General features: G+C 35.4%; 1 protein-coding gene across 1 annotated transcript in view; it reads left to right on the plus strand.

Moving 5' to 3' along the window:
• Window positions 1–2148: 2148 nt before the first annotated feature.
• LOC107094705 (rho-related GTP-binding protein RhoN-like) overlaps window positions 2149–18307 on the plus strand; it is a 38122-nt gene continuing 21963 nt past the window's right edge. Inside the window, exons 1-2 of the mRNA XM_015390494.1 lie at window positions 2149–2433; window positions 3692–3779. Coding sequence (XP_015245980.1) covers window positions 2329–2433; window positions 3692–3779 — 193 coding nt within the window. The 5' untranslated portion in view covers window positions 2149–2328. The remainder of the gene's footprint in view (window positions 2434–3691; window positions 3780–18307) is intronic.

Genomic DNA, 18307 nt, shown 5'->3' on the forward strand with positions numbered 1-18307 from the left:
AACCCTCAAGAAAGGTTCAAATGAATAATCTCCCTTTGAAATTAATAACATATTTTTCACCTGAAATGAATTTAGTACCATATTTACTATTTAATTACCTAATAAAGTTCAGGTGAGGTTCTCACAAAAGAAGCACTGAAAAATGGGTCTGACCACAAAGGTTCCTGTCACAGGGTAGGCAGTTCCGATGTAAGGAAATGCAGCTCTGCTGGTAAATATAGTCTCCGTTTTGGGGAATAGATCTTTGAATCACACTTGAATATCTCTTTTACAAATTATATATATTCAAAACTTCATGATCACCTATTGATGTTGCCACATTCTCTTTCATTGCAAGATAATATTCTATTCACAGCGGCTCTAAAAATTGCACATACCATTGTAAAAAAAGTATTTTGACATTATGTAGTTTTTATGAAGTCAGATCAGCAGCATCATTAAGAAGCGTACTATGTAACTACATGGTTTCAGCTTTATTTCAGTGACTTCACTGCAGAAACCAAAAAGGCCTGGGTTTTGTCTAAATTATTTTATGCATTTTCATTTTTGCAAGGACTAAGACATTTCTTAAAAAGGTACAGATGACTTCAGCCAGGCTATCTGAGAATCAAACAATCAAACATAAAGAAATAGAAAATGTCCAGCTGCATTTATTCAATTTTCTGGTCAATTTTTTGTCGCCCCTTTTTTTGGCCACAAGATGGAGATAGAATTCAATCTGCAGTACAGAGATTGGATTCTGATATTATCACTGACTAAAGATGAAACTGGTTCACAGAACAGCTTAATTACATCCTGTCGTTAGACAAGAATGTCAACAATTTGCATTTTGTGCAATTTAGGTAACCCAGATTCACTGATTTATAGGAGGTTCTTTACACCTTTTTCTTGTTTTTATTATATGTTTAAAGAAAAATTACACGTATTTATGTATTTATTCTAATCTCAGATCTAAAGATCTTAAGATTGCAAACTGAATAGTTAAACTGATTAAATTTATGGATCATGTCATGTCAGCAATAATCAGTCAAGGAGAAACAGGAAGTGCATAATATCTCTCTTCAAATTAATTGACTTTATCTCGTGTTTTGTGTTTTATTCGTTTATCTCATTTCACTGTAAAAGGGGAAATAAAAGCTTAAAATGTGCTTTTTTATCTAAACACAGAAGGAATATCAGATATTGTAATAATGACAAAAATTAATAATTACTAAGCTAAAGTTGGCCTATTTGTCTATTCAGTTGATTTGCAGTGGGTATGGAAAGTATTCGAACCCGTTTAAATTTTGCAGTCCTTGTTTCACTGCAGCCATTTACTAAAATCAAAAGATTTTATTTAATTTCTCTTTAATATACACTCATTATCCCATCTTGACACAAACAAACATATATGTAGAACATTCTGCAAATGTTCAAAAAGAAAAAAGTAAAATATCACATGGTCAGAAGTGTGGGTTTGTTTTTCATAAACATAAACACTTTTGGAATACTCAAACTAAGTTAACTCAAACTACAAACAGAAAATATAGAACTTTATTAAAAGACAAAAAAGGAAATAAACTTAAAATACAATTAGACACAAAAATGTGTCTAAGTTATTAAGACTACAAAAATATGACCTAAATAAAGAAATATAAACAATGAACATTTAAAGAAAATAAGGAATGAAATACTACCTAACTGCTTTTCTAACCTTTGCACACAGCTAGGTGTGCTGCAGTCCTCCTAATTGTAGGTAAACAGGACCACTCAATGGAAATTCTGTTTTTCTGTTTTATACACAAAAATATTTAGAAATGGATAACAAATATTTGGAAATCTTCTAATAATAAACAAAGGTTCAAATGTCCAAATGTCCATTAAAAGATGTTGAAAACACTTGGGGTTTTGAAAATCAGAGTTAACAAACAAACATTTTAGTTTAAATTTATTTTATTTTTTTTGTCCTTTTAGTAGAAGTCTTTTTTTTGCCTCAACTTGGTATACTTTTGGTTTTTGGTAGAAAAATTGATTAATTTTGTCTTTGAGGATAAAGATCATATCAAACCATTGCAGAAGTATTTCAAGCTTTTATTGTGAAAGAGCTAAAACGGAAACAGACCTTTATTGGCGAGCCATTTATATCCAGGTATGATCATTGAACCTCACAGCAGGTTGGGGCAGAAGAGCGCAGCGCAGCGCAGAGTATGGTGAAACTGACAGAAACTCTGTGGGGCTGAAGGTTTCCTCCATCATCTGTCTCCTCAGGAGGAACCATAAAGCTGCTCCTCCATCGCCCATAGGCTGGGATCTAAATGACAAGGAGGCAGAAAGTCATCCACTGATACCATGGAGAGCAAGGCTGTACTTCGCTGTAAGATTGTGGTGGTTGGAGACTCACGGTGTGGGAAAACGGCTCTCCTTCATGTTTTTGCCAAAGACTCGTATCCAGAGGTAAACACTTTACCAAACGCATGTTTTTTTATGTCTTTTTTATGTCGTATTTTTTAATCTGGGGTGCGTAAAAATCCACCCAAAGTGCGCATCAGTGTCTCCATTTTTAATTCTTTGGCAGTAAAACTTTGAAAAACAGTTTTATAGGTAAAGGTTTAGAGATATAAGAAGTTGAATATTAATTATAAACTCCTTAGAACATTTAATTTCATTTGTGCGCATTTGCGCCCCGGCAAATGTTGGTGCGCTCTGTGATCACCAAAGCGCACCGAGTCAAAGTGCTTTGTGCTAACAACTTTAAGAGCTTTAAAGGTATATATATATATATATATATATATATATATATATATATATATATATATATATATATATATATATATATATATATATCGCTTTAATGTTTTGGGACTAGACTGTAATTTATGTCCAAAATAAATAAATAGATAAAGATGTCCTAGGTTACTGGGCGGCATTATGTTCATATTTTGTCATGTCATCAGTTCATACTGCCACAAATTTTAGTTATTTTTCTCTCACCTGAACTAAATACTTCTTAAAATCTGTTATTAATGGCAAACTGTCCACAGTTTTAAAAAGAAATCCTTTCTGTCACAGTCTATTAAAATCAAAGCCAACTAGGGGTGGGCATTCATTGTTTTCTTTGGCATTTTGATTTATCTTCTAAATGAAAAAATTTAGGATGATTAAAATCTAAAATAGATGAATTGTCAGAATGTTTATTTTTACTAGTTTTTCTTTTCTTTAATTTTTTTTTTCCATTGGCAAATTCAGAAAACATGATTAAATGAATGTGGTTACTAAGGGTTACTATGTGATATAAATCACACTTCTTTATGTCATTGGTTTAATAAAGAAGCATATTTTAAATATGTATATTTTTCAACAGTAGTACATGTGAGGCTAAGATTGCTGTAGTATGCAGTCATAGCCTTTAAAGAAGACACGGGGAGTTGTTTTTTTTTATCATGACTTATCGTTATCATGATAGTACCAATAATATATGATTTTAAGTTAACATTGCTGAAATCTAAAGCCAACTGACCTAAATATCTAATCTAAATTGCTTAAAGCAGTGAATTGCTTTATTCTTTACTCTTTCATTTCTAACTCCTTTTGACATTCATCACTACCTTCCCCTGAAGATGCCACAATAGCAATCTGAAGTAAAATCCCACCATATTTCATATTCCCACACTGAGCTCTCATCCAGTGTCATCTATTTATTTATTTTTTTCAGAACTATGTTCCCACCGTGTTTGAGAATTACACAGCCAGCTTTGAGATCGACAAGCAGAGGATCGAGCTCAACATGTGGGACACTTCAGGTAGGATGCACTATTGACCTTTTTTTGTGTTATAACAACAACGGTACCATCCTAACAAGAGCTGCTCTGATCATTGGCTTAAAGAGGTGTTGCTGAGAGCTTCGGTTTGTTTTCATTGAATGTTTTTACAAAGTTCAGCACTGTCAACACATTTCAACGTGTCATCAATTTTGAACTGCATTCAACACAATCTGTCATCTACAGTAAATATTTCTTACTAATATGGGAAGTTTATTTTCTTTTTGAGTTTTACACTCTCTGGGGTTTAATTATGTACTTTGAATAACACCTTCAAAAGTATTCATACATAAACCTTTTTTACATTCAATAAGGTTACAAATAAAGGGGTTTCATCTGACAGACTAACACAAATAATTGGAATGAAGGGGATTTATTTAAGGGCTTTATTTATTTGTTTTACAGACAGAAATCTGAAAAGTGTGGCCTGCATTTATTGCATGGGCTAGCCTGATAAACCAGACTAAATGTGAGATTAAATGTTTAGCCCGTTTGGCCCGATGAATGAATCATCTGAAGATTGTTAATGAGAAAAACCTGTTGTCGTTCAAACCGCTGTCTGGCCTATTGGCCAACGCTCTGACCAATGAGCGCAACTGACTGTGACATAGTAAGCGCGACAGAAAGATGGTGGGGGAGTGTAAACAAACAGCATGTGATGTGAGCAGTGGATAACTTGTTGAGATCACGGAGTTGGACCATTGTTGTCGTTTGTGCAAAAAAAGACATGCGAGTAGCCGGTGTACTACACCACTGTACACAACTTTTCCGAAGTTCAATCAACCGTTGTCAGTGGCAGAAAGATTACAGAAAGTGGGAGTGAACGTTACGATTACAACAATTGAGTCTGTCGAGCTTGTACGACGGTGTTGAATACACTGAAAAAAGTAATGCAACCATTTTTTGACATTTATTTAATCATATTTAGTTACTTTAACACAATTGTTTCATGTTAGCTGGGTAGAACATAAAGCAATTGTGTTAAAGTAACTAAATATTAGTAAGTAAATCCCAAAAGCGGTTGCATTATTCTTTTCAGTCTAGACTGGAAAGAGATCTGCCAATTTATTGGAGGTGGATTGAAAACGAGGTGCCCCCGCAGAACAAACAGCTGCTGAAAAGAGAGCTCAGGAGCCTACTCGGTCGTAAACAGAGAGACTTGAAGAAGCTCCGCCACAAAACAGACAAGCCAACGTTATCTGTCTCAGCGGAATATAGCCGAGGCAAGTTGACATTATCAGTATATAATTACAACCTGTGACGGCAAATCTATCTGCCTGTTGGTAAAACGGCGAATACGTCCCTCTTAAAAATGAATGAGCATAGAGCCTCTTCCTGGTCATGTTTCAACGAAAACCCCAGGTCTAATCCTTCCAAAACTGATTCCAAAGCGGAGTCAAACGAGAACTGTTCAATAGTTATTGCCATCTTCCTTGTTGTGCTTTCTCCAGCGTCGCACAGCTTTGTCGTCACGCCCTCAAACCCCGCCCACGTTGCACCCCGAAATTCAAAACACATCTCTGCGTTGTGATTGGCCTGCCAGTTATAGGGCCTGGGTCATTGATCGAGCCTAGACCAACTCGTAGGCAAAAATTATTTTGGCCGCTGGCGGGTGGACCTAGTTTACTAGGCTATGCATGGGCAGCTTTTTCCTTTTAAAATCTGCCATGAATTCTTTATTCAACACCGATCTAATTCAGGGGTCTGCAGCATGCTGCTTTGCAAGGTCTTTGCTCGATATTAACTTTGACTGAAATGTTGAAGAAAAAAAAAAAACAGACTTGTCTTGGAATATAATGCAAATTTAAAAAAAGTACTTTTATATATTTTTTTATGATCTGCCTCTAAAGAATTTCTTCAGCAGAATGAAACTAAAGCTGCATGAAAAACTTATTTTCTTGATTAATTATTAAAAATTGTAATCTGATTAAATATATTATCAGCTTTTGTCTTTTATTTGCTACAGATTTTAAGTTTGGGAGAGTTTATCCATACTTTATTTATACTTTTTGTAAAGGTTTGACATTTTTCTTAATGTTTTTAAAATCTAAGAATGGAAAACCTCCTTCTAAACTAAACTTAGTAGGTTACCAACCGGTTTCCATATAATTTATATATGAAAATATATTTATTTTCTTTGCAGAGTCCTTTAAGTTTTATCTGCTTGAGATAAATTCAATATAGTAAAAGTCTTACTGTAAGACTGAAAGTGAAAATAAATACATTTTGGGGGTTGTAAAGGAGGCAGAAACGTGATCCAAACTGCTGTATCATACATCTGGTTTCATCTGTGGTTTTGATCATCTTTAGGAAACCGAACATCCGCCTAAGTCTCTGACATCTGATCTAAAAAAAATCCATATTTAGTGTCTGCTAAAGGGAAACATCCCCACAAAATGATTCTGTCGATGCTGTGTCTCTGGAGGGTCACATGTTTTTTCTAACATGAACTTTGACCTTTCTGCTTTGTTTCTTGGTTCACTAATTGTTCTCTACAAACCTCTAATACTTTCATAAAACAGCTGGATTTAAGAAAAAATAACACATAGATGACCTTAAGTTACTATATAGGCGTTTGGTTGCATTTATCAAAGTAAGTGTGGAAGGGTACAATTATGCGCCACGCTCTTCTATCTGCATCTGTATCCTTCCACTTTGTAATTATGCACTACATTGTGCTGCACAGAGACATGTTCGCCCTTCACTTCCAGTAAAGTAGTTTCTATGGAGCTGTAAAAGTCTTTGCAAAGCATCAAGCTGAAATGATGAGAAAGATATAAAAAGGAATGTGTTTTACTGCCAAACTGAAGAATCGATTTGGGGTTTTAAGAACAATGAAAATGAAACTTTTATGCATGCAAATCCACCACACTTCAACAAAGTACCCCCTTGAGCTAAACTACTGTTAAGAGTTATTATTTAAAAAGTAATTATTTGATAAAAATAAAACAGTTACATACACTGGAAAAATCCATGTTTATGTAAAACGATGAAAAGCACGTAGTTTGCAGCCTAATAAAAAATATGAAACTATTCAATTGGTTTATTTTTCCTAGTTTCTATAAAGATATAAACAAAAACCACAGAAAATCTTCTATAAGTAGGCTTTCACCTTCTGCTTACTTTGACTTAATCTTAGACTGAATTTATCGAGAGAAACAGTCCAATGAGGTGTAGGTCGCAGGCTACAGGTTAATAATAAAAATCTTATGAAAATGTATTTAACTTTATGGCTGAAACATCAGGACATGTTAAAAATTGATCTGAATGCTTTTGCAAGGCAAATATGTCAGACTTAAAAAGATCTAAGGTTGGTAAACTGATATTTTTACTCTTTTGATATAAACCTTTTAAATATCTCTCACTTTCCTTCACCCTTAAGAGGATGCATTAGTACAAAACTAGTCACACAGTGCAGAGAAAGGCGATAATGCACATCGTTGCTTTAACCTCCACCCATGCAGGGAGAGACAGACTAGCTAGACAAGCTAGAGATTAACAGTGGCTGCTGCTGGCCTGTGGGCTTGCTGTGGGTGAGGCCACCGTGTCTAATAAAATACCTCCCAAAACGGCTGCACACATAAACACACCTTTTTTTCCTCACTGGGCTGTTTTGTGAATAACAGTTACTCCAGTGAAACACTTAAACAGTAATTTTCGACTTAGTTAAGAATGCAGTTCTTGTTTTATTATAAGCATGTACTGTAGCACTACGGTGCCATATTACATGAAATGTGATCAAACCTGAAGAACAGCCTCTTCAGTTCGGTTGAAAGCATTAGAAAGAACATTCTCTCTAGTCCCAAATGCTCCCTGTCTGCATCGTGGAATAAAATGTCCTCGCATGAACCTCAGCACCTTACAACTACCTAAATAAAAGCCTGGCCTCAAACCACCAAATTTAATATTCTATTTTAGGTCTGTGCAAATGAAATCCATAAAGACTTGGATTGCGAATTAAGCTACAGGCTTTATTTAATATTAGAAAGACAGCTTTATATCCTGTATTTAGTAGGTGAGGGGACAAACGGAAGGACAAAGTTTAAATACTTTGCTCCAAAAAACTCTTTTTTGGGAGCAAAAAAACAACAGTCTGTGAAATGTATTTATGTAGCACCTTAGCATAACAAAGTGCTTCATAATAAGCTAAAATTAAATAAAAATTGTGCATATAGTTAAAAAGTTACAGACATTAATGCATATAAACATGATGTAAAAGTCTAAAATTGTTGGTTTTATAAATGAAAGCCCACTTATGAAAGAATGTCTTTAGGTGTGTAAAAATGGGAACTTTCCATACCTGAAAGATAAAATCAGAGTTTTTAAGTCCTTTCTGAAGTGACCTAAGAGTCAAAACGGTCGTTATGTTTCTCGATTATTTATGTTTTAAACCTAATGGCAATGTTTTCAGCTTTCTACACCAGATCAAGCTTCTTGTTTAAACATATAGATAAGAAGCTGCAGAATCCAAGTTATTCAGTTAAATATTTCTGAGATGGTTCTTGTGAGTTGCTCTAAACACATTGCGTAATCAAAAATAACACCCAGGTTTCTAAGGCTGGACTGAAGAACAGCAAAGAATCTAATTTTCAGGAGCAATAATTACAGCTTTAGTCTCAGGTGAGGTAAGCTTTTCATAGTTGTCACTTAACCACTGTTTGATGCTGCTAAATGACCTTCATTTATGAAACTCTTTGATTGAATGAGTAGCATATCTGGGGTAAACCACAATTACACTTGATAGAATCTGATAATCCCATTCGCTGAAACAATAAAACCTGTGACAGAAGGTTTAATGAAATCTATATAGCTCAATCTTGATAAGTTTATTAATCATAATCTTTTAATAAACAGTTTTGAAACCTGACGACAGATTGAGCAATCTTTAATAGTTTTACTATTTGCTTATACCCAGTCTTCAACATTTAAGACTTAAAACTGAATTTAAACTCCCAAACAATAGACACTTAATAGACCCAAACTGAATCACAAGACTAAAGTAAAATCAGAGCCCAGACTTTGAGTGATGTTCAGTTAGGAAGAAATCTGTAGTTCAGTTAGGCTGAAAATTTTGCTCAGTTTTTTTGTGTCTATGAACCTACATAAAAGGCAATAAGAAACAAATTAAACACAGATGAGATTAAGAAACCGTTAAATTAACAAATTTATACACATTGAGGAAGTTTAAGTGGAAAATGATAATGAGGTTTTCCAGATTGCCTTAGAATTGTTTCAAAGATGCTCCAGAAAATGTAGTAGGCAGAAAGCAGATCATACCCATGCTTTCTGGTCATGCCCTAAGCTGAATGTACTCTATAAGGATGAATTTGAAGCTTTTTAAACAGTTTTTGATATTAAAACATTATTAGGGCTTAGTTTCTCCATGTGGCAGAACGGATCAGGGCAGCCAGCCGCAAGCTGAGGCTACTGAAGAAAATGTTTTAGATAAACATAAAAACAGATAAACACAAAAATAAAACAATTTTTCAGCTGAGAACAGAAAACTGAGATTAATATTTACACAGGCTCACCAGAAGAAGATTGAAGAAACTGCCCTGTCTAATGAGTCTCTATTTCTGCTGCGACATTCAGATGGTTAGCTCAGAATTTGGCGTCACAAACATGAAAGCATGGATCCATCCTGCCTTGTACCAACAGTTCAGGCTGGTGGTGGTATCATGGTGTGGGGGAGATTTTCCTGGCACACTTTGGACATCTTAGTACCAATTGCCACAGCTTAGCTGAGCATTGTTGTTGACCATGTCCTTCCCTTTATGACGACCATGTACCCATCTTCTGATGGATACTTCCAGCAGGATAACACCCCCTGTCATAAAGCATGAATCTTCTCCAAATAGTTTCTTGAACATGACAATGAGTTTACTACACTCAAATGGCCTCCTCAGACAGTCACCCAGACCTCAATCCAATAGAGCCCCTTTGGGATGTGGTGGAAGAGGAGATTTGCATCATTGATGGGCAGCCGACAAATCTGCAGCATCTATGTGGTGCTATCATGTCAATATGGACAAAACTCTTGTTCAATGCATGCCATAAAGTATTAAGGCAATTCTAAAAGCAAAAGTTGGACCAACCCGGTGCTAGCAAGATGTACTTAATAAAGTTGCTAGTGAATGTACCACTGTTACTAATGCAATAAAACTAAAAGGTATCTAATTATGTATCATTGGAAGACAGATACTGTATGAATTTATGATAGTGCTACTATGACTAAAGACTATTTTATTATGTAATTTTTTCTCTTTATTGTTTTTCAATAAGAAAAATCTATAAAAATAAGTCAAAAAGTAATAATAATTTGAGTAACAGTTATGCGGTCTTATCTCTGCAGTGTTAATATTTGGGGGATAATAAACCAGCTGAACTGATGAGAGGGTATTTACCCACCAACAGGATTTCATGATTCCCTAATGCTACATTCATCTGTGTTTATCTAGAAGAAAAGGAGTGGGTTTATTCAGTCTATAATTTAGCCAAAATAAGCAACTCACCTGGCCAATGGTAACCAGACCTGTGGGAAATAAGAAGCAACTAATTATACATTTAGCAAGGTTACTATCAGTGAGTCTGCAGTGGCAGCTTTGGCTCCAGTCACTGGGTTTGTGTTTGCACAACAGGCTGTGCCATCCTTCCAAAAACAGCTTTATCATTTACCCAACCCAAGAACATCTTTCATTATTTATTCTGTCTTTCCTGTTAGCAACATAGCTGAAGCACAGTGTGTCATTTGCCCTAATTTAACCTGAATATTATCCATTTAATTTAATATGAGTAGATTATCTTTTTGAATAAACCAAATAGTATATCATTTCACGCTTTTGGGTATCTATCAACAAAATTGTTATCTTTAAACACTAAAACAGATTAAAGAGGGCGCCTTCTCACGAATGCTTCTAAGAGTTTCACCGCATTCTCTTAAACATTGCAGAAGTGTTTTTTACTATTACGTTATGTTTTATTGCCACATCTTTTACATATTTCTATGTATGTTTAGCAACATAAAATACTGAATTTTTGTAATTGTTCGGGTGTGCGCAAAACAACATGCACCATTTATATATCATTGAAAAGCCTCCCAATGGTCTTTAGTCTGACGCTTTCATTACAACCTTTAAAAACTCTGCCTATCTAGAAAGTTATTTTATTTTAACAAACGGATGCTACAGTTGATATACTTGATATTTTTAAACACTTTATGAAAATAATCTATCAATATGTCTCTCTCTTTGTCTCATCAATAAAGAATGTCCTGCTTGTGTTTCAGCAAGAAACACCAAAGTTGTTTCCATTTAGTTTCCATTGGTCCTTTGTCTTTTTCTTACACTCTCAGGTTAGGTTTGTGGCCTTGTCTCTGCAGGATTTAGAGAGAAAGCAAACAGTTGCACTTATGTTTATGGTTTGTTTCTTGTTTTAGATTACTCATATCTTGCTCAATTTAAAAGCCATCCATTTTCCGTCACGCTTATCCCTACTGGGGTCGCGAGGGATGCTGGTGCCTATCTCCAGCTGTCTACGGGCGACACAGAAACAAACAGGACAAACAACCATTCACGCACACATAAGGAAAATTTAGAGAAGCAAATTAACCTAACAGTCATGTTTTTGGACTGTGGGAGGAAGCCGGAGTACCTGGAGAGAACCCACGCATGCTCAGGGAGAACATGCAAACTCCATGCAGAAGACAGGGAATCGTACCTGAAACTGTCTTGCTGCAAGGCAGCAGCGCTACCTGCTGCCCACTGTGCGACCCTATCATTTTAAATACATTAAATTACAAAAATTGATAGGACTGCACAATTTAAAAGCCAAAAAGAAAAAAGAAAAAAATACAACAAATCACATCTACTGGATCTACCAGATTTTGCCTGTTTTATTTTTACATTTCTTCATCACTACTTCAAACATATCTTTAAAACCTGATCCCTCATTTTAGATGTTTAGATTTTTTTCCCCCAGCACCCATGTACTTCTGCACTTACAAAAATCCTTCATGCCATGACTAATAATAATAATTGAATAAGTGCATTTATGCAGTTGCGTTGCTCTGCAGTTAACAAGTATATGTGTCTCTTCAGGCTGTCACTATTGTGTTTGAGCATGTGTGTGTTTATGGGAATGTGCAGTCATGCGTTAAGTAGCAGCCAGGCTGATGTAGTAAGCGTTCATTTTGTGGGTATGTGTGCAGCGTTCATTGTCTGTCTCTCACACAATGGCAGGGGAAAAAGTTGAGGATAAAAGTTGGGCACTATGTCGATGGACATGGATCTGACATAGATCTATTGGAAAATGACTATACTCCTTAAAAAACAGCTTTTTTTCTCCACTGCAGACATATCATCTTTCTGAGATGGGTGTTGATATATTCACTTTGCTGGGGCCTCTTTTTGTGTAGAGTTTCATCAAGATGATCAAAGCTGGTTTCTTTGCTGCAGTTTTCTGTACAGTCACTTATCTTTGATCTCCTTGCATTGTTGTTTTTTTTGTCTCGTATCTTTGCCATTTACAATCCTTAATATATTCTCCATGGGGTTTATGTCAGCCCAGTTTGGTGGACAGTCACAGTAACATCATGCTCATCAAACCTATGAAATTGTGGCAGTGTTGATATGGGCTGGGTTGTAATAAAATATAAAATCGATATCTGAAATCAGCCTCAAGTTCTCCAAAATACCCTGGAACACGACTCCAGTGAGTTTGAACATTATGAAAGTTAAAGATGCGGAAACTTCAGAGGCTACCTCTTAAGAGCTGTCACATCTTCTCAGGCTTGCAGTTTTTCACGATGATTGTGCATGTTTTTGCACCAGGTTTTTTTTTCTCTCTCTATCTTCCACTCAGCTTTCTGTTAATACGTTTGTATACAGCTCTCTGTGAAAAACCTGCTTCTTTAGCAATAATCTGGTGGACAACATTTAAGTCAGCAGTCTTTCCCCTTGTGTTGGACAAAATATAGCGTAACACATGATCTATAATATCAATCCTTTTTTAAATTGAATGATAAAATAACAGATAATTTGCATTTTTTGAAATCATAATACTGGATTTAAGTATCAAATATTATAATAAAATAGCAAACTATTTCTTATGATGTAATTTGTACGCATTATTGGAAAAGCAAAAGAGAAGGCTCGATTGGTGCAGACTCTGAGAAAAATGAGGCAGTGTTCGGCAAAGTGCCAGACGAGCCACTGAGCCGCCTGCTCATTGTGTACACACAAACAGAGGATTTAATTAATCAGGCACTGACTGTGTGACCAAACACTTGCCCCCCTGTCTCCTTCATTCTTCATCTCCCTTCACCACCCACTGCCTCATCCATATCATGTCTTCCTCCATTGCATCCAACCATATGTGGGTTCAAACCTCCTGCCTCGTTGATTAAGCCTATTTTTTTTCCCTTTCCCAACAAACCAAAATCTTCCCTAACTCTGTTCTCTGCTAAATTTATTTCAACATTTAGTCTCTTTTTATGTTTTTTATCAGGTCATTTGGTGTTTAAAAAAAACAAAAAACAGTTTTTGTCTAAAGGTCTTTATCATATCAATATATTTTTATGACTCTAGATATTAACATATTGATTCATGCACTTCATGCTTTACTGAAACAATTTTATCAGAATAACAAGCTAAGAGACCTGAGAGGATAGTTGGGCTCTCCAGATAACAGTTTTTTTTTTCAACCAAAAAGGTCAACTTGCTTTGAAAATGTAGGAAAAGGTCAAATGCTTCTATTTAACAGCAGAACATTTCCCATTTACTCTTCCAATATTACGTACATAGAGCGTATTAGAATGAGAACCGCTTTTAGACCTTTTCACATTATGACTTATTTGAAACTGCTTTTAGTTGTTCTTGGTTAAAAAATTAAGTTGCTTCTTTAAGCACATCTTGGTTTTTCTTGGAAATGATCTCACACATTTTTGGACCTCTCCACTCTTTTCTGAGTAGACGGTGAAAACACAATGGAAGACAAGCATACCTGCATTGCGAGGACAAGGAAATGGTTTAGAGGCTGCCAAATACTGTAATTGGTTGTAGGTTTAGCTTAAAATAAAACAAAATTCTATTTCAATTTCTATTCAATTAATTTATATAGCGCCAATTCACAACACACGTCATCTCAAGGCACTTGACAGTTCAACAGATCATACTGTACAGTCAAATTTATTCAAAGTTTTCTATCTAAGGAAAACCAGTTGATTTCATCGACTCATAGACTCAAAGGCAATCCTTCACACTAAGCATGCTTGTAGCGACAGTGGAGAGGAAAACTACCTTTTAACAGGAATAAACCTCCATCAGAACCAGGCTCAGTGTGAGCGGCCATCTGCCGAGGCCGACTGGGGTTCAAGGAGACAGAAGCAGAGATATGAAAAGCAACTGCAAAAGGTGGCCCTGTCCATGAAACACACAGCCACGCAGACAAGCTCCGAGCCAAGTCTCCCATACCAAGACTCCCATGTCTGAGGATGAAGAGAGCACATCCAGCCAGTTACAGTCAGAGAAACAGGACTACACTGAAAAAACAGGCCGATCTCGAACATCTATAAACAAATTCTGACACTTCTCTCCAAAATGACCACAATAACCTTAAAAACCATAATAAAATGGTTTGGATCAAAACCTGGTGGTGTAATGGAATGGCCTAGTCAAAGTCCAGATCAAAATGCAATACAAAATCTTTAGGAAGACTTTAAAATACAAAATGTCAACTTGGCTAAACTTGAGCGGAATCGAAAAATAACAAAGGACAAAAAGTGGTATGTTCAAATAAACAAGACAGGGACAATTATTTACTAAGGATAGTGCAATTGTTAGAAATGCCAGTTCTCTATTTTGCTTTGTGAATAAGCAACATATTGAGCTGGTTTAACACAAGATGCTAATAAAATGCATTAGTAGTTTTAAAGTGCATTAATAGTTTCAGCTGTAACATTTAAGTTTTTTATACTATTATAAAGCTGTCAAAGTCAATCTAAAAGTATCACAGCACATTTGGTAAAAAATGTTATAAAAAAGTTATTTTAGAAAATGAATTATTAACTTATTTTCTGATAGTTACCAAAGTTTTGTCTGTGTTTAGATTGCACTATATAAAACCCTCCAATCATTAAGAGGACAGTTCATATCACCTCAAAGCAAAGTTAAACCTGATGTCAAGGCATTTATGATGATACAGCAGTTGAGTTTAAGCAGCTGGTTACTCTTTAAATATACATAAAAAGAAATGACACCGAAAATCTGATCTGAGCCGACCTAAGAGCCGTAATGGAGTTTATGTCTCGATTTGCTTTTCTCTGCAGTTTCCACTTTCAGCTTTAATTTGATCCATTCCTGCTGTCAGCTTCTCTGCAGCTCTTTTCACTTTCTGTGTTTCCTACGAGTCAAGGGCAGGAGACCCACGGTGACGGCACTTTTCCCCCTCAGCACTCTTGCGCCTGATTAGCTTAGCTTGCTCTTTCTTTGTAAATGTCTTCGTCTGTCTCTCTCTCTCTCTCACTCCTCACTCACTCATTTTCTCTGCTAATCCAAAACTCCCGCAGTTCAGATACCACAAAGCTATAACCTGACTTTCTAAGCTGTGACAAAAGGAAATAAGTGACTGCTGAAGTTCATTTTCATGGAACATCTGTAATTACTATAAGAAAACTTTTGTTTTGGTGGAGAAATCAAATATTTACCCTATTGTAGTAAAAAAAAAATCATTCAGTTTTCTATGTAAAGTTTGAAAAAGGTCATAAATAACATTTTAGAGCGAGTCCAGCAGTGCCTTTAACATTTCCTGGTGATAATTACAACAAAGTATTATAACTCACTGCTTCCTAGAATCAAGTAATTACAAATTCTCATATAATAGCTTTCAATAAAGATTTTCCTCCTGTTCCTTCTTCTAAGTTAATCTGTAAAAGTAAATACTAAATGTCCTTTCATTTTTAAGAAGCTCACAGGACAGGCCCACACTAATATAAAGAAGCCAACGGAAAGAAGGAAAGAGGTGGAAACAGGGAAACAAAAATGCAGAACTGAAATAATAATTGTGGCATTTTTTTCTTGTATTTATTTTTTTTATTATCATGAGTTTTAGGGACAAAAATGATCACAAATTTGTCTGCTGGACTTAAAGCTGTATTGATTGGTTACTATAAAAAGTTGTCTGTCAGTATGCTCCTTTGTGTGCATATAGTTGTGTTATCAATGGTGGGATTGGGGAGGGAAAGAGCTCATTTTGGGAAGATAGCAAAGGTACAATGACGATTACTGTTGTAAAATGTACAGATGGAACCTCATCAGGTCTATTTGCTGAATATTTTGGTAATTAACCTGGTTGAAATTGCATGGAAGGATGTGTTTATTGGCCATATTAACATTTATTATTATTATATATATAACACATAATTTACACAAAATAAATGTTGTGATATGAATCAGAATTGGCAAATATCAGTTTATGAAATCTAGCTATTCTCAATAATAACTATAATGTAGTGTTTTCACCTCCACTAACCCCTGCAGTACAAAGCTTTGTGTCATAAAAACAGATTTAAATGAGGTGAATAAAATATGGTCTGATTCCAAATGTTAACATGTTTCATTGTTTGTTTTTTGTACCTATTTTTATAGGAATTTATTTAATAATATAATCTTCATTTCTTCTCATAAAAAGGCTTAAAACATAAAAGAAAAATAAATATGGCAAAAAAGGAAAATTGGAATAAATTTGGATTGGGGAAACACTTTTTTACGACACTTTAAGAATCTGTTCATTTAGATTTGCTATTATAATTATTTGCTTTATACCAGGAGATGATTTCTCTCTGCTTTTACACTCAGCTTCAAGCATCTTTACACTGTATAGCTCATTGTTTTGCTTTGGCTTATTTCAATAAATGTTTGCAGCTGGATTAAGCATAAAATATCTTCTAAACCTGCTGTCCACTTTTTGAAAATGAAATGAAAGACTCAATCAGTTACTTGTTGGTAAATATGGAGGAGGAATGTTCAGCTTGATAGCTAAGTGCTTCTCCACAGCTGAATGGAGAGAGGAAATTGGATGATATTCAGAAACATTCCCCCAAATACGCAAATGTTGCTGATGTGATCCACGTTCAAACAGATGTTTGCAAAATTAGCTGAGCCCAAGTTGCCAGTAAATCTGAAATTGAAGTAAACAGTTTATTTTGTGAGAATAATAGATTCATTTGAAGCCATCAGTCCATGAATCTTATCACAGACATAAGCAATGTGCAGCACAGAAGCTACATTTAGCTGAATAATAAGTTTGTTGTTTTTCTTTTTTTTTATAACAAAGGGCAGGTTGATGCTTGAAAAACAAAAGCGCAGGCGAGAATGTTAAATTGTGAGGATCAATAAAACAACTGGCCGAACTGCTGTGTTGAAACCTTGACATGTGAAAGCGCACATCTCGCTTTCCTTCAGGCATCAGGATTCTGAAAACATTCAGGATTAACATGGATGTTTGCACACGCTGTGCAAATATCTCTGGCACTGTCTGCCCTTCCAAGTACCAGTTGGATCTGTTTATCCATGCAGGTCAGCAGAGATTGCCTCTAGAACCCATCATTCATTCATGAGGGGCTTTTATGACCCCACATACAAGCTGGCTTCCTAAAAGCATCGCTTAGATTTGTCAAAAAACAGCTGCTCTGATTAATCTTAAGCAGAAAGCTGTTGACCAGTGATGTTTAATGTCTGTTCACTTGTGGGGTATAGGTATAAAAAAAAAAAACCTACATAAGAATGAGAGATAGAGTCTCAATGTAAGCATTAGTATGTTTTCATTGTGCGTCTGTGAGCTCCAGAATTTCTAATTCAATTCAATTCAGTTTATTTCTATAGCGCCAATTCACAACACATCATCTAAAGGCACTTTACAATCCAACCAGATCATACAGTCAAATTAATTTAAAGTTTTCTAACTAAGGAAAACCGTTTGATTGCATTGACTGATTGGCTTGAAGGCAATACCTCACACCAAGCATGCTTGTAGCGACAGTGGAGAAGAAAAACTATCTTTTAAACAGGAAGAAACCTCCATCAGAACCAGGCTTAGTGTGAGCGGCCATCTGCCGAGGCCGACTGGGATTCAGGGAGACAGAAGCAGACATGGAGAAAGAAACTGCAAATCCCTCTTTTGAAGTAAAAGAGGGATAAAGGATGCACACATTATTTAATTAACTTAAACATATTTCCTCTACTCTCATCTTATAAATCTAAATGTATGAGAAGAAATTAAAATGTTCTCCTTAAGTTCCTTTTGAGTCCCTTGCAAGTTCACTTTAAATTTGAGTTTATTTTTCCTTTTTTGAGAAATTGATAGATAAAATGCAAGCTAGACCTATGCTATGAAATGTTTAACACAAAGTCAACCATTTTCAAGCTTTTAACCATTTTATAATACCATTCCATCTTCAAAATATGTCCAAAATAGTATTAAGCCTGAATCATTCATTATTCAGGAATCCTCATTCA

Source organism: Cyprinodon variegatus, unplaced genomic scaffold, assembly GCF_000732505.1.
Source record: "Cyprinodon variegatus isolate N-32 unplaced genomic scaffold, C_variegatus-1.0 Scaffold502, whole genome shotgun sequence".
Lineage (NCBI taxonomy): Eukaryota > Metazoa > Chordata > Actinopteri > Cyprinodontiformes > Cyprinodontidae > Cyprinodon > Cyprinodon variegatus.